At 43.9% G+C, this 27,075-nt stretch overlaps 2 protein-coding genes and 1 pseudogene across 2 annotated transcripts in view; 2 read left to right on the top strand and 1 right to left on the bottom strand.

Moving 5' to 3' along the window:
• Nucleotides 1–4,149: 4,149 nt before the first annotated feature.
• LOC113629764 (ubiquitin-conjugating enzyme E2 G1 pseudogene) lies at nt 4,150–4,863 on the bottom strand (annotated as a pseudogene).
• Nucleotides 4,864–19,444: 14,581 nt separating this feature from the next.
• Nucleotides 19,445–24,115, top strand: KCNE1 (potassium voltage-gated channel subfamily E regulatory subunit 1). Its single transcript, XM_027100786.1, has 2 exons — nt 19,445–19,533; nt 23,484–24,115. The coding sequence occupies exon 2, from the start codon at nt 23,535–23,537 to the stop codon at nt 23,922–23,924; it is 390 nt and encodes a 129-aa protein (XP_026956587.1). The 5' UTR covers nt 19,445–19,533; nt 23,484–23,534; the 3' UTR covers nt 23,925–24,115.
• Nucleotides 24,116–25,105: 990 nt separating this feature from the next.
• SMIM34 (small integral membrane protein 34) overlaps nt 25,106–27,075 on the top strand; it is a 29,983-nt gene continuing 28,013 nt past the window's right edge. Inside the window, exon 1 of the mRNA XM_027130230.1 lies at nt 25,106–25,151. Within this exon, the coding sequence (XP_026986031.1) occupies nt 25,106–25,151 (46 nt within the window). The remainder of the gene's footprint in view (nt 25,152–27,075) is intronic.

Genomic DNA, 27,075 nt, shown 5'->3' on the forward strand with positions numbered 1-27,075 from the left:
CCTTGTTTATCCATAAACTCCCATTCTAATACGGAGAAACCTGGCTCCACCATCGGCCATACGTTGATGTGATTGTTCCAGTCTAGTATACATATATAGCTGTATCAGAATTGTTAACCAGTACCCCAAGGGAAACAGCTTTATCCACTAGTGTACAGAGCTCATATGCAGTTCCTTTTGCCTTTAGTCTTAGAGATCTCACTCATTTCCAAAGACACTTAGGTCAACACCTCTCCCCACCCCACCTACCCATCCCCTTCAGTGAGGTTGTTTCTTGTAATAGTTAACTTGAGAACTGCAATAGTTAACAAGTTAGGGCTTCCCTGGTGGCACAGTGGTTAATAATCCGCCTTCCAATTCAGGGGACACGGGTTTGAGCCCTGGTACAGGAAGATCCCACGTGCCGTGGAGCACCTGAGCCCGTGTGCCACAACTACTGAGCCTGTGCTCTGGATCCCGCGAGCCACAACTACTGATCCTGCACTCTAGAGCCCGTGTGCCGCAACTACTGAAGCCCGCACACCTAGAGCCCATGCTCTGCAACAAGAGAAGCCACCGCAATGAGAAGCCCGCAGACCGCAACGAAGAGTAGCCCCTGCTCGCCACAACTAGAGAAAGCCTGCGTGGAGCAACGAAGACTCAATGCAGCCAAAAATAAAATTTAAAAAAAAGTTAACTAGTTAACTTCTCTTGTCACAGTCTGCATTCCTTCCTGAGTTCCCCCAACTTCTTAAATGATTTTTTAAAAAATTTTCAGTCATCAGATTTCACTCTTTGTTCTATAGATTTTGACAGATGCATAGTATCTTGTATCCACCATTATTGTAATTTTACTGCCCTAGAAGCTTACATTGCAACAATTTTACTGCCCTAAAAATCCCTTGTGTTATTCATCCTTCCCCCCTTCCTCCTGAACCCTGGAAACCACTGATCACTTTACTGTGTCTACAGTTTTACATTTTCCACAGTGTCATATAAGTGGAATCATACTATATGTACCCTTTTCATACAGACTTCCTTTACTTGGCAATGTGCATTTAAGTTTCCTTCATGTCTTTTCATGGTTTGATAGTCATTCTTTTTATTGCTGAATAACATTCCATTGTATGGAGGTACCACAGTTGGTTTATTTGTTTGTTTAATCAGTTCCTGCTACAAGTGTGTTAAAATTCCACCCTGTTCATAGATTTGTCTTTTTCTTCTTTTTTTTTCTACAATTTTTGCTTTATAAACTGATGATATATTTAGTACATACAAATACAGAATTTTTATATCTCTCTGATGAATTGAGTCTTGTCATTATGAAATTCTCCTCCTTATCTCTAGTACACTTCTTAGTCTATTTTGTCAGCTATTAGCATCCTTATGCCAACTTTATTTTGTTTAGTGTTTGCATGGCATATTGTTTTCTGTTCTTCTGCTTTTAGCATTTCTGTACCCTTATATTTAAAAGGTGTCTCTTATAAAGCCCATATACCAGGCTTTATGTTTTTATCCTGCCTCATAATCCTTGCCTTTTAATTGAAGTATTCTGTCTTTTATGTATAATTACTGATGAATTTGGGTTTAAATCTACCATCTAAATAATTATTTTCTGTTAGTTTCACTTGTCTATGTTCCTTTTCTTTCTTTCCTTTTTTGGATTACTGAAGTTTTTATTTCATATTTCTCCATAATTAATTTATTATCTATGCATTCTTTCATTATTATTTTAGTGACAACACCAGAGATTACAACATGCTTCTTGAATTATTAAGGTCTTTATTTTGCTTTCAATTTTAAAGGATATTTTCACCAGGTATAGAATTCTAGGTTGGCAGTTATTTTCTTTCAGCACTTTGAAAATGTCATTTCTTTTTTTTTTTGGAGGGGGAGATTCTATCATTCCTTTTGAGAAATAAGACATATATTTTATTGGTGATTCTTTCAGTTATGTATCTTTTTCTTCCCCCATCTCATTTTAAGAGGTTCTCTGTCTTTTGTTTGCTGCATTTGTATTATGACGTGCCTACAGGTGACTTTCTTTGAAGTAATTCTGCCTGACATTTTTAATATTTTTTTAATCCATGGCTTGATTTTTTGAAATCAGTTTTGGGAAATTCTCAATCTCTACCCCTCCAAATATTTCTTCTACTCCATTTACTTTCTTCTCTACTTCTAGGACACCAGCTGCACTTGTGTTAGTCCTTTTCCCTATATTTCTTATACTCCTCTTTTGTACTTTCCATTATTTTTTTTCCTTGTGCTTCACTCTAGATATTTTTAACCTACTTCTAATTCATGAACTCTTTCTTTAGCTGTGTCTAATCTACTACTAAATGTATTCACTGAATTGATATCTTTTAATAGATTCTAGCTTTCTGCTGAAATTGTATTTATTTATGAATTAACTTTGGTAATTTATTTTTTGCTGGAGAAATATTTCATCTAAATATTCAAATTTTGTTTATTGAGTGGCTTTTCATTTAGTTGATCCTTTCTATTTTTCTTTGTTCTCTTTTTTGTTAATTTCTGTTCTTGGCTTAAATTTTAATTTATTCTACTTTCTTTATCACATAGGTTGTTTTTTTTTTTTTTTCCACACTGTGCAGCATTCGGGATGCTGAACAGGGATCAAGCCTGTGCCCCGGGTTAGTTCCCCGACCAAGGATCAAACCCATGACCCGCTGGCATTGGGAGCATGGAGTCTTAACCACTGGACCACCAGGGAAGTCCCTCTTCTTTTGCTTTTTGAGTTTAGTTTCATTTATTCATATTATTTTTCTTTTTAAAAATGTATTTAATGCTATAAATTTACCTCTAAGAACCACTTTATGAACCCAGAGGTTTTCATATATAGCACTCTATGTCATTTAATATCTTATTGTTTCCACTGTGTTTACTTCTTCAATCAATGAGTTAAGTAGACATATGTTGGTTTTTTGGTTCTCAGATATAAGAAGGTTTATTGACTATGTATTTATTATGGATGCATAACTTTTTTAAAAAATAACAAACAGGATTTGTTTTTCTATCAAATCTCTAATCCGTGTTCCAGCCAATGCATGGAGTGTAAATCAAGCCCCATGTAGACTCTTGGTAAAAACAATTGTAACTTTCTACAGGGCAAAAAAAAAAAAAAAAAAATCAGCATTTTTTTCTTTTTTTTTAATTGGAAAAAAATTATATTTTGGAAGAACTCACTACATAAGGTGACAGAATTCCAAAATCAAATTACATGAAAATATACATCATAATTTCTTTGTACTAGGTGAGAAAAATCTGCAGTATAGAGAATACAGGCAAAGAAATATGAAGGGCTGAGGAAAAGGGTATGTGGGTAAACAGCATTTTAAATAGCAAACCCAGAAGTTAAGTAGAAAACCTGTAGCTGCGCATGATTAATTCATCCAATATTCACATTAGGTAACTGAGGGCAAAAATAAAACCAAATCAGAATTTTTTACTGTTTGGGGTACATTTCAATAATTTAAAATCTGAATTGAATTCAGAACCAACTCTTTTTAGTTCATGGGGATAATGACTGAATTCAAGAGCTCTCAACAACGAAAACATGTTATTGAAATATCCAATCCAAGAGATGGATGCAAATATAATACAAAAGGGACAAAGCACCTAGTGACAACCATTCCTCTGACGTCATCTTTAAAAATCAAGTAGTTGCTTATTGAGTGTTTCAGTATTTGCACTAAATGATTTGAAAACTTCCTGGTAGACAGAGGAGATTAAAGCAAAGGGAAGTGTGTCAAAACAAAGAAGATACAAAGTTTGGTAAGTGAAAAGAGTTTAATGAAGCCTCAATAGTTTAAAGGAAGTTAAATGGAAACTTTTAATCCTAATTGCTTTTTATCTGACATGCTTTAAGGAGTCTTTTAAAACTGATAAGAACAATGAATAGGGAAAGAAAACCTGCTAAAATCTTTTTAGAATTTACATGATTCTTATTTTACTACAAGAAAGCATTATTGGGTACACGGTGTGTCTGTGGATGTACATGAACAGTATATATATTTTCCGGATCATGTTGTGCTATGTACAGGTCTTTACAATTCTTCCTGAAGGTTAAAACAGTTCTTTAGAATTCAAAATGCATAATCATCTGTAAGTTGGCACTTGTTAGGCTCCTGTCAGCATTGATACTGACATGTTTTACTGCAGCCCAGTTCCAGCCAGTGTTTGCCAAATTATTACAACAGAAGTCCAGCAATAGGTGGGGTAGAGTGCAGGAAAAACAGTGCCTTGTTTCTCAATCGGAGACCCTGAAATGAGTGAAGTTACAGCTGTTGAATAAATGTCACTCAAAAGCAGTCTCTTGCTTTTTCTTACACAGCGGGCAACCTTCCTTTTGAATTCTCCATTTCTGTCTTCCCTCCATTCTTTTGCAGCATCAACATTAGCAGGTGAGTCTCCATTAGGATCTGGAAGCATAGAAATGACACTAATCGTGATGGTTTCCACGGTGTGAAGAGGCAGCCAGTGTTCCTCTGGCTTTTCATAGCCATATTTATCTTCCCCTGGCTCGTGAAGAATAGAAATGCATGCATCACCATTTTTGTCAACATTTGGGTGCCAGATTTCTGTAACGAATTTCATTTTAGGAGGCCTAAGGGGATCATCTTTTGGGAAAGTGAGATGAGCCTGAAAAACATCGCCTTCATAAAATGTATCTGGAGGACCAATAATGACTTTCCATCGATAGAGATCGTTGTCATGTATTCAACCTGCTGAAAAGCCTTCCACTGGATTTTTGTTGAGTTCTGCCAGCTGTCTTTGCAGTAGCAGTGCAGACTGCAGCTCCGTCATCCTCTCCGCCAAGGGCCCGGGCTGGTGCGGGGGCTTCCGAAGGACTGAGGACAGGCTCTGGGGCTGCTGGAGCTGGGTGTGCTAGGGAACCCAGGCCCACACGACGGGAGCGCCGAAGGCGACGGAGGCTGGGCTGGGGCAGCGCCTCGCTGCCCGTGGAGTCCGCTTGCTTCTGCTTTCTTCACAGCGCCTCACGCCTGGAAGGGGAGGGTGCCCATGCCGCCGCGGAGCGCACAGGGCAGCATTTTTTTCTTTTAAAGAATATTCTAGATGTTTTTGTGCAGATGAAAAAGTTCACGTATTACGTGGGTCTGTGCTCTCTTCGTTTACGTACTCAATTGTTCCCTCCCTGCTGTCAATTCTGCACAGAGGAGGCATGGATCATTGATCTGCAGCTGCACTAACGCTCCTATCTCCACGTCGCTGCACTAACGCTCCTATCTCCACGTCGCTGCACTAACGCTCCCATCTCCATGTCGCTCCATAGTTTGGTAGCCTGGAACCATGGTATGATTTCACTTTATAATGCCCCAGGAGCAACTGGAAAGTTCTGAATTAAAGTCTTCAGACCTTTTTTGAGTGCCTACTCTTAAATCACCAGGAAGTGATTCTGCTGGTTCTGAGAAACATAAACGGTGCTGGGAGAGGAGTTTTCCTCTGAAGTGGCAGGAGGATGTTTTCTAGGAGTCAAGGGAACCAATTTCTCCTCTGCTTAGATTACTTTTGGTAGGTGTGGATCTCAGGCCCTGGGAATGGATGCTGTGCTCTCTTCTGACAGATGCTGCCATGGAAGAACCAAGAGCAGTAGAACAAGGAAGACCTGACATCGTAGTTCAAAGGCTGTCAGGCAGAAGTATTCTCACTTACTCTTACTTATGGGAGAGTCAGTCTTTTGTTCTATTCAGGTCTTCAACTGATTGGGTAAAGCCCACCCAATTTGGGGAAAGGCAATCTGTTTTATTCAGTCTAAAGATTTAAATGTTAATCTCATCCCAAAACACACTCACAGAAACACCCAGAATAGTGTTTGAACAATTATCTGTACACCATGTGGCCCAGTCAAGTTGACACATAAAATTGACCATCACATCATAATATTAATATTAATACTACTAACATGTTAATTACACCCACTGATTTTCTCATATTATCCTGTGTTAAACCAGCCTGGCATTCCTGGATAAACCTACCTCTATTGTGATATAGTGCTTATTTTAGAATTACTGGATTCAGTTTGCTAATACTGTATCTAGCATTTCTTTTTTGTGTGTGGGAGGGGTTGTTTACCTTTTTATTATTGAATTGCAAGAATTTTTTTTTACATCTTTATTGGAGTATAATTGCTTTACAATGGTGTGTTAGTTTCTGCTTTATAACAAAGTGAATCAGTTATACATATACATATATTCCCATATCTCTTCCCTCATGGGTCTCCCTCCCTCCCATCCTCCCTATCCCATCCCTCTAGGTGGTCACAAAGCACCAAGGCGATCTCCCTGTGCTATGTGGCTGCTTCCCACTAGCTATCTATTTTACGTTTGGTAGTGTATATATTTCCATGCCACTCTCTCACTTTGTCACAGCTTACCCTTCCCCCTCCCCATATCCTCAAGTCCATTCTCTAGTAGGTCTATGTCTTTATTCCTGTCTTACCCCTAGGTTCTTCATGACATATTTTTTTTCTTAAATTCCATATATATGTGTTAGCATACAGTATTTGTCTTTCTCTTTCTGACTTACTTCACTCTGTATGACAGACTCTAGGTCCATCCACCTCATTACAAATAGCTCAATTTCGTTTCTTTTTACGGCTGAGTAATATTCAATTGTATATATGTGCCACATCTTCTTTATCCATTCATCCGATGCTGGACACTTAGGTTGTTTCCATCTCCGGGCTGTTGTAAATAGAGCTGCAATGAACATTTTGGTACATGACTCTTTTTGAATTATGGTTTACTCAGGGTATATGACCAGTAGTGGGATTGCTGGGTCATATGGTAGTTCTATTTGTAGTTTTTTAAGGAACCTCCATACTGTTCTCCATAGTGGCTGTACCAGTTCACATTCCCACTAGCAGTGCAAGAGTGTTCCCTTTTCTCCACACCCTCTCCAGCATTTATTGTTTCTAGATTTTTTGATGATGGCCATTCTGACTGGTGTGAGATGATATCTCATTGTACTTTTGATTTGCATTTCTCTAATGATTAATGATGTTGAGCTGCTTTCACGTGTTTGTTGGTAATCTGTATATCTTCTTTGGAGAAATGTCTATTTAGGTCTTCTGCCCATTTTTGGATTTGGTTGTTTGTTTTCTTGTTATTGAGCTGCATGAGCTACTTGTAAATTTTGGAGATTAATCCTTTGTCAATTGCTTCATTTGCAAATACTATCTCCCATTCTGAGGGTTGTCTTTTGGTGTTGTTTATGGTTTCCTTTGCTGTGCAAAAGCTTTGCAGTTTCATTAGGTCCCATTTGTTTATTTTTGTTTTTATTTCCATTACTCTAGGAGGTGGGTCAAAAAGGACCTTGCTGTGATTTATATCATAGAGTGTTCTGCCTATGTTTTTCTCTAAGAGTTTTATAGTTTCTGGCCTTACATTTAGGTCTTTAATCCATTTTGAGCTTAGTTTTGTGTATGGTGTTAGGGAGTGATCTAATCTCATATTTTACATGTACCTGTCCAGTTTTCCCAGCACCACTTATTGAAGAGGCTGTCCTTTCTCCACTGTACATTCCTGCCTCTTTTATCAAAGATAAGGTGACCATATGTGCATGGGCTTATCTCTGGGCTTTCTATCCTGTTCCATTGACCTATATTTCTCTTTTTGTGTCAGTACCATACTGTCTTGATTACTGTAGCTTTGTAGTATAGTCTGAAGTCAGGGAGCCTGATTCCTCTAGCTCCGTTTTTCATTCTCAAGATTGCTTTGGCTATTCGGGGTCTTTTGTGCTTCCATACAAATTGTGAAATTTTTTTGTTCTAGTTCTGTGAAAAATGCCAGTGGTAGTTTGATAGGGATTGCATTGAATCTGTAGATTGCTTTGGGTAGTAGAGTCATTTTCACAATGTTGACTCTTCCAATCCAAGAACATGGTATATTAAGAAAATGGGAATAGGAACATGCATATCGATAATTACTTTAAATGTGAATGGATTAAATGCTCCCACCAAAAGACACAGACTGGCTGGATGGATACAAAAACAAGACCCATATATATGCTGTCTACAAGAGACCCACTTCAGACCTAGAGACACATACAGACTGAAAATGAGGGGATGGAAAAAGATATTCCATGCAAATGGAAACCAAAAGATAGCTGGAGTAGCAATTCTCATATCAGACAAAATAGACTTTAAAATAAAGACTATTAGAAGAGACAAAGAAGGACACTACATAATGATCAAGGGATCGATCCAAGAAGAAGATATAACAATTGTAAATATTTATGCACCCAACATAGGAGCACCTCAATACATAAGGCAAATACTAACAGCCATAAAAGGGGAAATCGACAATAACACATTCATAGTAGGGGACTTTAACACCCCACTTTCACCAATGGACAGATCATCCAAAATGAAAATAAATAAGGAAACACAAGCTTTAAATGATACATTAAACAAGATGGACTTAATTGATATTTATAGGACATTCCATCCAAAAACAACAGAATACACATTTTTCTCAAGTGCTCATGGAACATTCTCCAGGATAGATCATATCTTGGGGCACAAATCAAGCCTTGGTAAATTTAAGAAAATTGAAATTGTATCAAGTATCTTTTCCGACCACAACGCTATGAGACTAGATATCAATTACAGGAAAAGACCTGTAAAATATACAAACACATGGAGGCTAAACAATACACTACTTAATAACGAAGTGATCACTGAAGAAATCAAAGAGGAAATAAAAAAATACCTAGAAACAAATGACAATGGAGACACGATGACCCAAAACCTATGGGATGCAGCAAAAGCAGTTCTAAGAGGGAAATTTATAGCAATACAATCCTACCTTAAGAAACAGGAAACATCTTGAATAAACAACCTAATCTTGCACCTAAAGCAATTAGAGAAAGAAGAACAAAAAAGCCCCAAAGTTAGCAGAAGGAAAGAAATCGTAAAGATCAGATCAGAAATAAATGAAAAAGAAATAAAGGAAATGATAACAGAGATCAACAAAACTAAAAGCTGGTTCCTTGAGAAGATAAACAAAATTGATAAACCATTAGCCAGACTCATCAAGAAAAAAAGGGAGAAGACTCAAATCAATAGAATTAGAAATGCAAAAGGAGAAGTAACAACTGTCACTGCAGAAATACAAAAGATCATGAGAGATTACTACAAGCAACTTTATGTCAATAAAATGGACAACTTGGAAGAAATGGACAAATTCTTAGAAATGCACAACCTGCCAAGACTGAATCAGGAAGAAATAGAAAATATGAACAGACAAATCACAAGCACTGAAATTGAAACTGTGATTAAAAATCTTCCAACAGACAGAAGCCCAGGACCAGATGGCTTCACAGGCAAATTCTATCAAACATTTAGAGAAGAGCTAACACCTATCCTTCTCAAACTCTTCCAAAATATAGCAGAGGGAGGAACACTCCCAAACTCATTCTACGAGACCACTATCACCCTGATACCAAAACCAGACAAAGATGTCACAAAGAAAGAAAACTACAGGCCAATATCACTGATGAACATGGATGCAAAAATACTCAACAAAATACTAGCAAACAGAATCCAAGAGCACATTAAGAGGATCATACACCATGATCAAGTGGGGTTTATTCCAGGACTGCAAGGATTCTTCAATGTACGCAAATCAATCAATGTGATACACCATATTAACAAATTGAAGGAGAAAAACCATATGGTCATCTCAATAGATGCAGAGAAAGCTTTCGATAAAATTCAACACCCATTTGTGATAAAAACCTTCCAGAAAGTAAGCATAGAGGGAACTTTCCTCAACATAATAAAGGCCATATATGACAAGCCAACATCATCCTCAATGGTGAAAAACTGAAAGCATTTCCACTAGGATCAGGAGCAAGACAAGGTTGCCCACTCTCACCACTCTTATTCAACATAGTTTTGGAAGTTTTAGCCACAGCAATCAGAGAAGAAAAAGAAATAAAAGGAATCTAAATAGGAAAAGAAGAAGTAAAGCTGTCACTGTTTGCAGATGACATGATACTATACATAGAGAATCCTAAAGATGCTACCAGAAAACTACTAGAGCTAATGAATGAATTTGGTAAAGTAGCAGGATACAAAATTAATGCACAGAAATCTCTTGCATTCCTATACACTAATGATGAAAAATCTGAAAGTGAAATCAAGAAAACACTCCCATTTACCATTGCAACAAAAAATAATAAAATATCTAGGAATAAACCTACCTAAGGAGAAAAAAGACCTGTATGCAGAAAATTATAAGACACTGATGAAAGAAATTAAATATGATACAAATAGATGGAGAGATATACCATGTATCTAGCATTTCTGCATCTATTTTCAGAAGTGATATTGGCTGTGACTTTCCTTTTTTGTCTTTTTTTATCCAGTTTGGTATGAGTGTTCTAGCTTCATAAAATGAGTCAAGGATTTTTGACTGTCTTTCATATTATATTTCTTCACATGTTTTAGAGTTTTAATTTTTAGGCTCATTTTGAGTGGGGTTTTGTTTTTATTCTTTTCGTTTGGCTGCGCACCTGCCTCCACCCCACCCAGTGAGCTTTTCCCTGATGATCATTTTGTGATAGCTTTCACCTGGACTCTGTGACCTCATCCTGGACCAGATTTTATAAAGGCAGTTTGGGGTTTCTGTCCCATAGTGATTGTGAGGACGTCCATGCCATCATGAGGCCAGCATGTGACTAGGCTCAGTTTTTGGCTGGGGCTTGGGTCTCCAGCCCCACATTCCTAGACTCTAATTCTTCTAAAATATTGGTCTCCAGGCAATGGAAAGCCATGGGGCTCCCATCCCAGTTCTTGACTTAAGCAACGTACTTAGTTCTTGTCTGCCATCTTGGGTGTTTGTGTCTTGGGTTTATCCCATAGGAGCCAAACTCCCTGCTGATTTTAAACAAAGAGCCCCCTGGGCCAGAGGCTTTCAGGAGTTTTCTTCTGCCTCTGTTGAGCCAGATATCTCTTTTTAGCTTTCTATTTTTATACCTTATCTGTCATGGCTTTGTGTTCAGGCTAAAGGATGGATCAAAGCAAGAACTCATTGAGCTGCCTTGTTCAAAACACTCTTCCCTATCTTTCTTATTTTCAATTTACTGCCTTGTCTCACAGGGATTTAAAGAAACTATTTTACTTTATGATGCCAATGCAATGAGTCAGATAGAGCAGGTATTCCTATCACCCCGAGTGACAAATGAGCAAAACAAGAAACAGAGAGTTCAAGTGCTTTAGTTCAGGTTTAGAGAATATCTGGTTACCTGCAGAGCCTGTTCCCCCAGAGCCCATCCCAATTTTATTTTTTACTCATTCTTGCTGCCAAGAGAAATAGAACACTGAATGATCATGGCATTCATTAAAGACAATTCCCTTGACCAATTTTTCAATGCTTTTGATACCTTGAGCATTTTGTAATTTCAAGAATAGTATCAGAGGAGAAAATGTCCGATCTGCTGTCACAGCACTGGATTTTAATTTAGATAGTGTCATTCCCACTTATTCCTCCCATTTACCTTTCTAGTACAAATTTCCATGCTCCAAAATTCAATTCAATTCAGTTCAATTCAGCAAATGTTCACTGAGGCTCTGTCATGCTCAGACACCACCAGGTGGTATGGTCTGGTCCATGACTGGTCCAGAAAGGGGCATCCCCCAAATCACGCATAGATGAGCAACTGGTTTTCCACTCAAGAAATATCTAGGAATCTCTTTCCACATGCCAAGCTCCTTGCTGGTCATAGTAGATGACTGAAAGGCAAGTCCCTTGGTAGAACCTGTCCCTTGGTAGAGCTTACTGCTGGAGGACAGCCGACATGGTCATTGATTACTGACATGTGAGGCAGAAAATGAAGAATGGTGAAGTGGACCATGCAAGGATGGATGAAGAGGGTGGGACTGGGCCAGGAGATCAGCCCTGAAACTCTTGTGAGATGCCTGGTAAAAGTCGGTACAGACTGGCCTTTGGTAGGGGCTTCAGAAATGAAAAGAAGTCCTGAGATCATTGTTGGGGGTGGAGGGCGTAGTCATAGGTGACACCCTGGTGCTGTTGGAACCTGCACAGTGGTCCCCAGCAGAGAGAGAAAATCACTTCTGCCAGAAAGTCTTTGTGTGTGTTGGTTGGGACATGGGGGAGGTTAGCAAGAGAAAGGATATTTTAGCTCTAATCTGCAAGATGGGTGAATTTGAACATACATTTGATTGGGTGCTCTACAACCTACCCATAGAGGAACTCAATAAATACTGAATTGAACTGACTAGTCATCCACGGAAAAGATTTATTTATTGGGAAAAATTGTAAGGAAAGGGATCCGAGTTTAAACTAGGACACTACTTAGAATAAGGATTCAGTTTGAAAATCAAGATTGTTACCAACGAACAAGGACCTACTGTCTAGCACAGGGGACTATACTCAGTATTTTGTAATAACCTATAAGGGAAAAGAATCTGAAAAAGAATATATAAATATAACTGAATCAGTGTGCTGTACACCTGAAACTAACACGATATTATAAATCAACTTTACTTCAATAAAAAATTTTTAAATAAAATAAACGACAATTTTAAAAATTAACAAACAATAGACTGTTATCAAAATCTTTTCACTGTTTACAAATTGTGCACTTAAAAATGAACTTTTTGGCCTACCCAGTATTTTGGAATTTGCTTTTCTAAAGATTTCCTTTGAATATTTTTCCTCTCATCCCCTTTTGAGTCATGCTGGACACCACCCCTGATTTCTTCACTTTTTCCTTCAATCCCCGTGGAGGACCTGCAGAAACCCACATGAATCCAGACTTCCAGGCTGAGGTCCTGGTTGAAATAACACAGAAACCATGACAATGGCTGTGGACAGTCCGTTTCTAAAAAAAAGTGACCTTCACACACATTCCCAGAAAGCCTGCCTGCACTGGTTTTAAATTCAGGCTTGCCAATGCATTTCCATTTCAGGCACTTTGGCCACAAGAGTGCTTCTGTGTTATCAGGAATTGGAGGTACACTGAAATAATCTCAGACATGCAAAGAACTGAAGAGATGCTAATCTCACTCCTGCGTCTCCTTGTTCTTTGGCTGAGTAGAACAGCCAGCATACTGTTACCTTTGTGATTTTCAAATCCACAGCATTTAAAAGGATTAGACATATGTCAGTGTAAACTGGATGGATTGAGGGTTTTTTTTTTTTTAACATAAGGGCTATGCTTGTATTCAAATGTCAAACACTGTATGTGTAGATTTAGTGTTCTTTCTTAGCCATAAATAACATTCCAAGCTGTAATTAATTTATCCATGTTCTTATCAGCACAGCATTATTCCAGGACATAAAGGGGTGGAGAGAGGCGGGGGGTGGGGGCAGAAATCAACACTGTTATTTCTTTTGGAAAAACTTTCTTAATTGGATTTGTGCTCTTTTCATAACAAGGTGAAGGCTGTGGTTATTTGTCAAATGCAAGGGCAGCTGGGATGCCTGAATCCATGGGTCTATAGCCAGCTGCGTCGTCTTCTTTGAATGACTCGAGGGTGACAAAAATTAGTGCAAGTGCCCCTGAGACCTGGGCAGAGGGAGCTTAAATGACTATTTTAATGGATAATCTTGCCATCCGCCCACCAGGCAACACTCAGTGGCACCGTGCACTGTAGAGCCCCATAGAATTGATGCCACAGTGTTGAATTTGTTTTATGGGAAAGACAGTCCTTGCCCTAAATCAGCAGTTCCTAACACAGCAGCCAAGAATCATCTAGCACATCAGGGGTCCATAAGTCTGCGCAATTGTAGCTCAAATGTTGCACACGTGTGCCTTTGGGGTAAGGGTTGAGGAGAGCCATAGCTTTTCTCAGATTCCCAAAGGAATCCTGAAGAATCCAGAACCATTGCTCTAAAAGGACAAACAGAACATACACATCTGAAACAGCCAAAAAGCACGTGCAACATGACATCTGAACGAGGCCAAAACAAGTCAATGAGGAAGTGAGTTCCCAGGTGTGCAAAGTGAAGGAACAGCCAGAGAAAGGGCATTGCAGGAAATTTTTCCTGGAAGGGAAGGGCCTAGAATAAAAGTGACAAACTCAGTACCTGCAGAACCAGGCAGGGCGTTCCGTAAGCGGGGCCTGCTGAGGGTCCTTGTCAGGGAGAATGTGGAGTCTGCATTTTTCTGGAAAGGGGCTGGTGCCCTCAGCTCCTGCCACTTGTTCTGCCAAATATGGGCATAAGTTTCTGAATCCACTGGGTTTTGTGAGAGAAGCCAAAGTCTAGGTATTTAGTATAAGAGCTCTCAATGTTTTTAATCTAAAAACCAATTCAAAATTAAAGCTAACAGGGACCTCTCTGGCAGTCCAGTGGTTAAGACGCCGCACTTCCACTGCAGGGGGCACGGGTTTGATCTCTGGTCAGGGAACTAAGATCCCACATGCCGTGCGGTGCAGCTAGTCTAAGACTAGCATTCCCTAGTCTTAGACCTTTGCTGAAGATCTGGGATTTGAAAAAGTCCTGAGCTCCAGCTGCAGGACAATCATCAACCTCTGGTTTGTTAAGCTGGAAGCAGAGGGCTGACCCCATGAACAAGGGCCCGGAGCAGGGGGAAAGGATGGGCAGTGACCAGGGGATGGAGGCGCCTCGTTTGCTGGTCCGGGAGCTCAGAGGGGCAGAGCACCGGGAAATGAGGTTGGGAGCTGGAATGGCCTGTAGGGCTCCAAGCAGGCTGGGAGTGGTTTCTTTTTGGAACAGGATCAGCGCTCAAGAGGGTTTTAGGAGAATGCCGCGTTTGGGAAGGATGCATCTTGTGTGCAGGACTCCCACCTAAAAAGGAGCCCTGGGAGGAAACTGAAGCTGGCCTCCTGTGACCAAGTGAATCAGGTGGGAGCTGTTGGCTAAGGAAGGGGGACAGAAAAGATGCGAGCATTGAATGGCCAGTAGAGAAGACACAAACACGTCCAGCCATCTGCGCGGCATGGTGATGGAGCTGGGGCGGCACTGGGGGGACCACAGCCGAGGCAGCAGTGCCGGGCTCTCTTCCATCATTCTGTACCTCCTCATCCATCACCGGGGGCAGGATGAGGACTTCAATGACCTTCCTTCTCCTTGTCTTTCTCGTGAGGAGAAAGTATTGCAATTTTCGCGCACTACGGCACCCAGGTTATGCTCTGTGGCTGCTCAAAAAAGTTGCTGGCTTTCCAGGTGTCTCTCACTGACAGGTGAGAGCTGCCCTCGGGGATACCAGAAGCTGTGCAGTAAGGGTCAACAAGAAAGAAGGAAGGGGTCCTAAGGGAAAGGCATGTTCCCCAGGCTAACACAGGGGCATGGATGCCAATAGAACAGCAGCCAGAGAAAACGGCAAAGAGCTATCTGCACGATCCTGGGTTCCGTATGTGCGTCCTGGGTGGGTTACAACGAAGACAGTCCTCTCTGGTGACGGGGACTCTATTTCTCTGGCAGCGTGTGGAAAGGATTAGAAACATGAGCAGGAACTCCAAGCTGCAAGTTGAGATCTTCCTAAGAAAGAACGAGAAGCGGCTGGAGCTCTGGCTTTGGATGTCACCTGCATTGAGGTGGGAGCTCATGGAAGATGACGATAAACCCACCAAGAGGAGCAGAGCCCACATTTGCCATCCTCTCTCCCAAGGGACAGTTCCCAGTGAGGGGACCAAGAGGAATGGAGAAGGTGGAGGAGCCAGAGAAAAAAGGGAAATGACCCAAGGACTTTGTCGCTCTGTTGTTATGTTTGTTTAAGACCAGTCACACCTGTATGATGGGAAGAGGTGAGCATGAAAGAGTAAAAGGAGAAGGAAGAGAAAGAAAAAAGAAGCCATTTCAAGTTTGCTGAAGGCAACAAAATACACTTTCTTATCCGTAATTGTGTTTTATCATTACGAATAGGGAATGACAACAACGGTATGACTGCAATAAAATAATTCATCAAACGTGGGATAGAGAGAACCAGGGAGAGAAATAAGAATATCACCACTCATTAGGACTCTCTGCTTGCTTCCACTGCAGGGGGCATGGGTTTGATCCCCAGCGGGGGAACTATGATCCTGAATGCCGCAAAAAGAAATCACCACTCCCAGAATACTTTACTTTTTTTTGTGTGTGGGGGGGCTGCGTTGGGTCTTCGTTGCTGCGCATGGGCTTTCTCTAGTTGTGGTGAGCAGGGGCGTCTCTTGTTGCAGAGCACGGGCTCTAGGTGCATGGGCTTCAGTAGTTGTGGCATGCGGGCTCAGTAGTTGTGGCTCACGGGCTCTGGAGCACAGGCTCAGTAGTTGTGACGCACGGGCTTAGGCGCTCCGCGGCTTGTGGGATCTTCCCGGACCAGAGCTCGAACTGGTGTCCCCTGCATTCTTAACCACTGCACCACCAGGGAAGTCCCTACTTTACCTTTTTTTTTTTTTTTGCGGTACGTGGGCCTCTCACTGTTGTGGCCTCTCCCGTCAAGGAGCACAGGCTCCGGACGCGCAGGCTCAGTGGCCATGGCTCACGGGCCCAGCCGCTCCGCATCATGTGGGATCCTCCCGGACCGGGGCATGAACCCATGTCCCCTGCATTGGCAGGCGGACTCTCAACCACTGCGCCACCAGGGAAGCCCCTACTTTACCTTTTTGAAGACACTTCCAAACACACAGTCTGCAAAGTAACTGGGTGACAGGTGGGCAGACATTGACCACCCCATCCCCTGACGGGGGGTCTCTGCAGTTGGTCTGGAGCACACTGTCCATGCATGTTTACCTGGCCCATGGATTATTACTGAAAGGGTAGCACATAAATTCTACAGGACAAACATTTTTGCTTCCATGATCCATTTTTTCCTTCCTGGTGGAGTTCTTTTGCGGAAAGGTGAGCAAAAAGATACTAAATACAGACAGCATGACCTTGATGGGGTAGAATCCAGACAATTTTCAGATAAAGTTTATGTATTTTTTCCTAAATGTTAAAGAATATCGTTATTACAAAAAAAGGAAAGGAAAACATAGAATGTATAAATAAGAAAATAAATACCATGTAAGCCCATCACTAGCACACAGTATTAACATCATGATGTGTTTTCTTAGTCTTTTGAAATAATGCATAGCATCTTGTATGTACAATTTAGGGTTTTCTATTTTTCACTTAACATTACAAACTATTTGTAAACATTATCTTAATGACCACATAAAACATTCCAGTATGTAGAATAATATTCTATCATACGTAACATAATGTAACCACTTTATTTTGAGACATTCAGATTCTAGTTATTTTAAGTAAAACTACAAAGAACTTTTCTATGTATAAAGCTTTTCTACAGTTCAGATCCCCTCCATAGAATAGATGTCACACAGTATAAGTACACATCAAGGCTATGGACATTTTAGAACTTTCCAGAGTGGCTGTGTGGGTTTATTTAGACTAGCACCCGTAGTGCAGGGGAGTGCCAGCTCTGCCTGTGCTAGCTGGGCTGCGTCCTAAAGTGCCACATCCAATGGACCCCTTCCCAGAGCCTTCAGTGGCCTCCTCCCCAAGAGAACCCCCAGGCGGAGGCTCAAGCAGAAGTGACTGGCCCAGGAAGACTAGGGGGGTCCGAGAAAATGTCTTCTATCTCTAGGTCAGGAATCTAATTTCTCTGTTGCTTGCCTGTAGACCGCAAGCCTGGACCTTATTGCCCAGTGCTTTCACAGGACTGTCGTTTGGGAATTGCCCGTCTCACGCTCGCCACCCCCCTACCCGCCCCCACCCCCCAAGCTGGTAGACAGCAGCTGTGAAATTTCCCTGGAGGTTCCTGGGGCCAAGGCTCAGTTTGCTCCTGGCGGCCTGAAAGGCTGTTCCCACTGCCCCAGGAACCTCGGAGCTGGGGTGCCAACGCATGGGTGGCTCCAACCACTGACACCTGCACACGGGGACCCCTGTCTGTCTGGTCCACAGCTGCACCCCCAGCTCAGGACAGGACACCTGTCAGTAGGTGCTCAATAAATGCTTGCCGATAGATGCATGGTCACTGCTGGGGTTCAGGACGCAGCTAAAAGGAGTCTGCTGTGGTTTTGAGCTGATTTGAAGTTCTTGTTTGGAGATGTTTGAAGGAGTGTTTGGCGAGTGCTTGGCCGACAGTGGGGTTCTCCGGGACGGACTTCTTTTGGCCACTGCGGCTTCTTGCCTGCCAGTGCCGAACTCCTCAGGAAGGTATATCTGGCTGGCTGGCTGGCTGGCAGTTCTTATACAGACTCTCTGCCGGCTCTGCGCTTACCCAGCGTGACAGAGCGCTTGCTGGAGACGCAGGATGCGGAGGATCCGGGGGGGCCCCGGGATGGCCTGGGGTGGCCCGGGGGCCGCGGGCTCTGCGGGGACGCGCGGGGACGGGGCGGGGCGCCCTCTGGCTCCGGAGGCCCCGCCCGCCCCGCCGCGCACTTGCCCGCGGAGCGCGCCGCCTGGGGCGCGGCTGTCGGTGCCCTGCGCTTGGCTGCCCTGGACCCCGCTGCGCTCCCGGCTCTCTCCGCGCCCCAGACCTGGTAAGTCAAGGGCTCCTGCCTCCCGGCTCCTCGCCCGGAGCGCGATGCCCCAGGCCGGCGACCCTGAGCGGGCTCCAGGCACCCAGTCTCAGCCCCTGGGCCAGGAGGCGCCGCGATCCCCTTAGTGGGAGACAGAATAGGTGGTTCGGCCTCACGCCTCCTTTCCCTCTGCCTTCTACACTTCTAGAACGCATGCCTAGAAAATCATCTCACCACCAAACAACGACAACATTTTCCCATTATTATTAAATTACAGTCGTTCCTGGAGAAAATTGGGAAAATACTTAAAAGCATCCAAAGAAAACTAAAACCGCCCATGATCCCAGCCCCCCGCTTGGTTTCAAAGACCTCCAGATGGGGCAATATTTGCAAACGCACCCAGCCTCAAAGGGAATCTTTTGTGGGTTTTCTTTGGACCAGAAAAGTTTCTTGGGCCTTGGCATCTCCCCAGGGAGAAGGCATGGGACACGCAGAACGTTACTGGTATCTGATCTTGATTGTAGTAACTGGGGAAAATGTGGAACTTTCAGAAGAAAGTTGACCCAGTAGCCGTCACGTGTTATGTGCTGAGTATATCACGTTACTCCGCCCCGCCCCATCCTCGCCCCCTGCCCCCGACCCTCGATTTTTCAGACTGCTGTATGTGAGCTGTTTGAGTCCACTTTTAGGTTAAGAAGGAGCTTCCAGCTCCATTGAGGAAGGGCCTTGTCAATAACCACAGTTGTCACTTATGGTCACCATGGTGGGGAACTTTGCTGTGATCACACCATTGCTTTAATTCATGTGATGAGTGAATTGCTAGAAGGCGCTGTTGACTCTGCTCTATGGGTTTCTAACCAGGGGGCAAAACCCCTCTGCTGGCTCTGCTCTGTTTCCTGCTGCTCATCAGAGATGAGCTGAGGATGGGTCTGAGGAAGGCATTCTTAGTTTCCAGAATATTCAGGTATGTCTTGCTTTTGACAGGTTATTCAAAAGTGGATTGTTTTGAAAATAAAGTACCCTGTGAAGACATCAGAGGGATTCACTCCTGTCGTCTTAAGTCTCTGGAGGCAGAGCTGGTGAGACAGTTTCTGTGTGGTTCGGGCTTTCCAGTAGTTGAGTGGGACATTTACTCACTCATGCATCCATGCATGCGTGCCTGCATCTGTCAATATTCACTGTGCTCCCGCCACATGCCAGACACCGTTCTAGTCTTCGGGATACATGGGAACAACACAGGCAAAGATCCCTGCCCTCAAAAGCTTACATTTTGATAGGGAAGACAAACAATAGACAATGCACAGAATAAATAAGAAAAACTATACTAGGTGCAGGTGATCAAGTACTATGGATAAAAAGGAGGGCAAGGTAAGAGTTACGGGAATTGGGGAGGATGGGTGAAAATTATGCTGTATTATTGATAATTATTGATGGCTTTGAACCTTTTTAGGAATAAGGTGGGTTGCAGATATATATAGTTATTAATATAGTTATACATAACTATATTAATAATATAAAATTTAATATACAAAATAAATAATGCTAATAAAATAAATATACATAAAATAATTTAAATTTTATTATATCAAAACAGATTACATTGAAAGAGGTTTTCATTTGGTTACACCAAGCTCTTTTCAGAGTGTATTCTACTTTGTTGATTATTTGCTCTCACATTCACATTGTAGTTGTATTAAATTTAATACTTTCCATGCCTGTTTAATTCAGCAAACCCATATGGACTCATTCTGGGGGCTGGAGTGAGGACAAGGTGAACCATACAGTCTCTGATCCTCCTGAGCTCCTGGAAATGCATAGACGAGCCTACAAATGATTACAACACAGCTTAGAATCTGAGTGGTACAGACTGGGTACTATGAGGGCTCAAAGCAGGGGATGGGACATCTGGAAGGGGCTTCACAGGTTGGCATAGGAGTGTGCTTTTGGAGGGCCAGTAGAATTTTGGCAGGCAGACATGGTGGTCATGACTCTCTTGCAGAGAGAGCAGCAAAAGCAAGAGATAGGAAGGTTGTGGGCTTGTTTCATGCCTCCCCAGTCATCCCATCATCCCCAGTTTTCAGATGAGGAAACTGGGACTCCCCAAATTCATTTAATTTGCTGAGGGTGAGATTCTTCCTTCTATGTGACTTCAGCTCCCTTCCCAGAGTCTGGGAATCCTGCTGCCACCCATTCTCCATGCCAAAATGCTCATCCTTTTTCCCATGTTGAATTTGACCGGGTCCCTCTCATCAGCTGTCTGGTTCACATTTCGACCCTTCACACCCCAGAGCTCCTCTCTGCCACCCACAGAGAGGTCTGGGATGCTCTTAGCCCTGTGACCAGACTCAAGAACCACACCACACATCCAGCAGGGAGGTGGCAGAAAGACCTTTACAGATCTTTGAGGACAGTCAAATGCGGTGCCTCTGTACAGGTTTCATCCTGACTGTTTGAGACCTTGGCCACCTTAGTGATTCCTCTCCCGGGAGAGAGGAAGGTGAGAAGCCCAAGACAAAGCCCGCTGACTGCCTGGAAGAGTCTGGGCCCCTCTTTGCTGCTAGGAGGTAAATATATCTCCAGAATTTGGACAGCGTGTTTCGATAAAGATGAAGACAGTTGACAGGTATTTCCAAGGAAAATTGGCTCACAGAATTCTTGACTCAGTAAGATCATATTCCCCCAAATTAAGCTTATCCATAATTGTTTCTACCCTAATTCTGCTTCCTGAAACAAAAAATGCTGATTTCAAAACTGGATGCTCTTTCGAGGAAATGCTGACAAGAATGGCAGGAATGTCATCCCCATCCCACCTAGATAAGCAAGCTACAGTACCGTCTGGGAGCCGCGAGGAGTAGCTAGGACTGAGCCAGGGCTGGAACTCTGGAACCCTGACATTCCTCTTCCCCTGACTTGCCCCCAGAATCTGTCCCTCTCAGTAGAGAGCTTGGAGTCTGCCACAAAAGCCTTGCCCTTTTAGTAAATGCGTAAGAAAGAATGAGAGGTGCGGTACTAGGAAATCTGTTCTAAAAGCCTGTTATGGGTGCTGATATGAGACGGATCTGGAACTCCTGGGAGAAAGGCAGAAGGGGCGGTGTGTGCCGGGAACAGCGTGACATCACCTACTTCCCCCTCTCCCCTGGGTACAGTTGGGGCGTTCGCAGGATCCCGGGGTGCTGGAGGCATGCTTGCTGTCAATTTGCAGCTCAGCTCGGCTGTCCACAGTCCCGAATCCTGAGTGATTCTCAGTAGACCAGCAGCTCTGGGACTCAGCTTTGACGGAAAAAAATTGCACTAACCTTCGTTGGGGGCAGTGTCTATGCCTCCTGAAGAGTCTCAAACCCAGGCAGAAGCAGAAACTTCTAGACCCCCACCCCACTTCCTTCTTTCTGGGCCCAGTAAGGCCAGTTTGAGAATGTTTAGCACAGGCTGATCATCAAATTGGTTGTGTTTGGAGCTGGACCTCCCTGGTTCCTGCTGCTTCTTCCTCCTCCAGCCCCCTATTTCCTGTGCGAGCTACAAAACGCTGTGGTTCTTGCCGGTGGGGCAGAGGGCTCTTCTGATGGCATATGTAGGTCAGAAGCCAGTTCCCAATTAGTTAGACTCAGTTTTACCTGACACAAGTAGCCAGCTCCTTGGTCCCTTTGAACTTAAATACAGATCTGCCTTCTCTCTGCAAGGTCCTGAGAGCTCCTTTTTCTATGCTAATAAAATGTGAGTCCATGGCTAAAAGATTAAAGTTTAGATGTATTTTTGATCGCAGACGTGACCTTGGGCAAGTCAGCTCACCTCTGTGGAAACCAGTTTTCTATGAAGTTAAGACTGTTGGATCAGCTGGTCTCCACATCCATTTGAGTCCAACAGTCCTCACTGTGGCCACTAGACAGTGCTTTGGCATTATAATGGATGTGAACTTGGAGAATGGGACATAAACCCACAGCTGTTGTGAGGATTGGGTTCTGTGTCGTTTACACCATGCTGATTATTAGAGGACGTTGCCAAACTCATTTTGTGACTCAATACGCAAAAACACCACATGACCCAGCATGCAGGCCTTGGGGGCATAGAAGGCATTTAGCAAAAGCGATACAATAAATTAAGTGTAAAGTCAGCAAAAGATTTTTCGTTAAAAATGCAGAGTTGTTATTTGAAAGGCAGTTAAGGAACTTGGCTTTTCTGGTCCAGCATAAAGTTACGACAGGCTTACCATAATGTTGAGGTGCCACTGTGAGTTAGGACAGGGACAGCTGAGGTCATGGTGATGACTTGAGAATTTCTTTCCGCAACTCCCATTCAGATTTTCTCAGGGACATGCAAGACCGAAAAAGAAAATCTGAAAAACAAACAAGATTGGAAAATTATGCTATGAAGTTATTATTTCTCTTCTTATATAATTCTTCCGGGTACTCTGCAGCACAAAAGACGGATTGGTTAATTTCCTAAGGGCCCACATCATAGCTCAGTGGTTTTCAAGCTTGAGTGCAAAGTAGGATCACCTGAGAAGCTTTGAAAAGTCCCAATGCCAGACAGGAACCCAGACCAAGGCCTGTCTTCCTCTTCTTATAAGGCCACCGTGCTATCAGATTAGGACCTTACCCTTATGACCTCATCTAACTTAGTTACCTCTGAAAGACCCTACCTCCAGGTTCAACTGCATTAGGGGTTAGGGCTTGAACGTATGACTTGCTGGAGAGAACAATTTGGCCCATAGCGTATAAATTAAAAGGCACACGTACGACACAATGTGTGTATTAAGGGAACTCGTTCTGGTGATCACCTATGGAGGCAGGGAGTGGGGGTGGTGAATAGAAATAAAAGTGAATCAATTTATCACTTGATCAGTCAAGAGAGGGCATTATGTAGATCCCAGGTGGCACACACCATGACCGAGTACTCCCCCGTCATACTCTGGTAGGGCACCCCTCTTACTGAGATTTTTAAAAACTGTGTGGGGTGTGTGTTTGTGTTGGGGTGGGGGGTGGGGGTTGGGCCAATACATATTTTTTGATTTCAGGTTGCACTTTTCTTTTAGAAAGTTTTCCTGGGAAGTTCACCCTCCCGCAGTGAAACCTTGACTCCCAGGATGATCCTGTCTAACGCCACGGCTGTGACACCCTTGCTGACCAAGCTGTGGCAGGGGACAGTTCAACCGGGCAACAACACATCCAACCTGGCCCGCAGGTCCCTGGGCCATGATGACGGCAAGCTGGCGGCACTGTACATCCTCATGGTGCTTGGCTTTTTCGGCTTCTTCACCCTGGGCATCATGCTAAGTTACATCCGCTCCAAGAAACTGGAGCACTCCCATGACCCGTACAATGTGTACATCGAGTCTGACACCTGGCAGGGGCAGGACAAGGCGTACTTCCAGGCCCGGATTCTGGAGAGCTGCAGGGCGTGTTATGTCATTGAAAACCAGCTGGCTGTAGAACGACCCACTGCATACCTTCCTGAGATGAAGCTGTCATCCTGACCCCGAGACTGGTCAGAATTGGACAAAGCCTCCCTGATGATCTGATTTTTCCAATTACATGTTCCTTATATTCTTTCCTGCATGAGTATAATTCGGTTTTTTTTTTCTATCATAAGGGGTGAAAGGTGGATTAGTAACACTATATTTCTAAAATCACTTTCCTTCTATAATAGGCTGTGAGCCACTCCCCAGTATGTGTGCCTGCCTTGTTAATTTCAGCAAAATCCCTGAGATCACGGTCTCTGAGAATAACAGCTGTCTTTCCCTGACTTCCTTGCAGCTAGCAAGGTCCTGTGTATGAAGTTATGGCCAGTTGAAGTGGGAATGATGAGGGCAATTTCCCAGTGAGTATTGAAAAGGAAAGGATGTGTCCTCCACTCCCCTCTCCCCCTTCCCCGCGGCTGGGACATGGATCAGGTGGTGAGCCAGTTTTGACTCTGGAAAAGGACAGTGTATTCACAGATGGTACAGCAATAAGAGTCTGGGTCCCTGGGCCATGGCATGGGGCAGGGTCTGGTCAATCAACAGCTCAGACTTTAGAGGAAAGGGAAACTAACTCCGATCTTCCTTGGGCCAGTGTGATTTTGGTTTTTGTTAAAGTAACAGAATCAAAATCCTAACGAATACGCCTTCCTTATGGGACTGAGACCCAAGACATAATGTTTCCATATTCGTTGCAAGCATACTTCCCCACTTGCTATGGGACAAGACTTACTCTGCCCTTTTCACTCGTACCCTTACCATGGTGGCTCTATCCTCCCCTTCCTCTCCTGCCTCCTCTTCCCCCCCATGCCCACCCTTCACACACACACACCCCAAACACACGCTCATACCCAGAGGCACACACGTGCACACAGAAACACAAAGAGAAACACACACAGATACTCAAGGACACACACACACACACACACACACTACCTACTCACGTAGCGCAGTTGAGATGCAGAAGGAAAAAAATCCTGCTTCAGAATGTGTACCAAGGGGAAGGTACTCGGTTTTCGTGGCAGGAGGGAGGGTTGCATCCACCACCTCAAGAGCTCAGGGGAAGGCGTGGGTGTGGGCAAGGGGCAACACACGGGACTGAGGTGGCAGGGCCTTTTGAGGTAACGTGCCCATCGTGGTTGAATTGTGACCCCCCCCCCAAAAGATCCCCTTAACCCTTCAAGTCCTAACCTGTAAACATGACCTTATCTGGAAATAAGGTCTTTGCAGATGTGATCAAGGAAGGTAAGGTCATTGGGGTGAGCCCTAATCCAATGTGGCCGACATCCTTATAAGAAGAGGGAAATTTGGGCAGAGATAGGAGTGGCGCTGCTGCAAAGCAAGGACCACCAAGGACCGAGGGCCACCACTGGAGGCTGGGAGAGGAAAGGAAGGATTCTCCCGGATGGCTTTCAGAGGAAGCAGGGCCCCAAGACCCTGTGATTTCAGACTTCTGGACTCCAGAACGGGAAGACAAGGGGTTTCTCTTACTTGAAGCCACTCAGGCTGGGCTAGTTTGCTCCAGCAGCCATGGGAAGCTCGCGCAGTGCCTCTGCCCTGACCACCCCTCCAGAGACAGCGCTTTCCTCCTGGCCCTTCTCCTCACAAGACAGAGATTCCCTTGGAAACTTCCCTCCCGACTGAGAGCTGGGAAAGGGATTCAGGGGTGGAGGCAGACGGTGCCAGGGACTTGATCATGGCAGTGGAAGGAGCCTCGTGAGCATGGCCTGGCCTGAGGGACTCAGAGGACATGTGACCTGGGTCTCAGCCTTCTTCCCCAGCTGCCCTCGGTCACCTGCGCCGTCCTGAACGCTCGCCTGCCTAGGCATTGCTTAAGAGGGTGGAGTACTTAAATAAAACATACTTGTTAGAAACCTGCACATAATACAAATTAGAAGCAACACGTAAGCATCGCTGGCCATCCTCCAATAGACGAATGGGGGGCACAGTCCTTGCTTCATGTAATAGACAGCGATTCCTTTGTGGGCTTGGGGGCAGAGCTCCCAATGGGACATCCCTTGGACAGAAGCCTGGCAGAGTTACTACAGTCCTCGAGACCAGTGGTTATTTGCGTCAGAGTCCTTTGAAAATCTAATGAAAGCTATGATCTCCCCAAATTGCACACAGACACATTTTACCCACAATCTCGGGGGTTCTTGGGCCCCTGGAAGCCCACCTATGATTGCTGGCATCTCCTGGCCACGTGTGACTTCCCTGCTGTGACAGACACAGTTGGCCCCTAGTGAAGGAAAGCAGGCTGGGCCCAGGAGTTTGGAGAGGAACCCAGAGCGCACGTGGTCCACAGCGTGATTTACAGCGGCAGGCAGACTTGGGTATTCCAGGCACACAGACTAGTTCTTTATCACCGGTTCACTTCCCCCCTGAGGTTCTGCCCCTTTAAGGCAGAGGGAGATCCCACAAGCTTTAGTCCTCCCCGTCCTTGAAGCACCAGGCATTCAGCTCACTTCCCCACACCCCTCAAACCTCTTAGAAGCCACACATGTTCGAATGCTTGTTACCATATTTAAAATTTTGGGCGAGCATTCGTAGAATGCCTGCTAGGAGCCAGGCACTGTTCTAAGCCCTTTCAAACTAGAATCTCAATGCTTTGTGCGCAATATTTTATGTGTTCATTGAATAGGACAACATGCCTTTTGAGGTATTAAAAACATCTTTTTAAAAAATTAGAGTCTTTTATCATGACGTGTAGTGTGTGTTTTGTTAATATCACTATGATCCTTTTAGAAAGTGGGTGTGGGTTCTTGGGGGGCTCCGGAATAAGGAAGTATGATTGCCCGTGGTTCAACTCTGCCGTAGACACCCCTGATCCTAAAAGTAGCAAACAAGGGAGCAAAGCCCCAGGTGGAGCTGCAGGCAGACTGCCGAGCGCCCCTTCCCCTATTACCCAAGCCTCCTGCTAAGGGGGTGGGAGGCTGCCACTGCTGCTGAGTCGCAGACGTCCTCAGCCAGCCAGCAGCTTGGGCAGACTCTTGATGAACTTGTGATATTTATTTGATTTCTTTTTAAAGTTTTTGGCCGCACCCCACGGCATGTGGGATCTTAGTTCCCCAACCAGGGTTCGAACCCACGCCTCCTGCATTGGAAGGCAAAGTCTTAACCGCTGGACCACCGGGGAGGTCTGGATATTTATTTGAAATGTCCTGATTTT

The sequence above is a fragment of the Aethalodelphis obliquidens genome, unplaced genomic scaffold (genome assembly GCF_003676395.1).
Source record: "Aethalodelphis obliquidens isolate GAN/ISIS:26980383/991018 unplaced genomic scaffold, ASM367639v1 scaffold1, whole genome shotgun sequence".
Taxonomy (NCBI): Eukaryota; Metazoa; Chordata; class Mammalia; order Artiodactyla; family Delphinidae; genus Aethalodelphis; species Aethalodelphis obliquidens.

What these genes read in the sequence shown, in the direction of transcription:
- KCNE1 (XM_027100786.1), top strand. Translation starts at nt 23,535, where the DNA reads ATGATCCTGTCTAACGCCACGGCTGTGACACCCTTGCTGACCAAGCTG.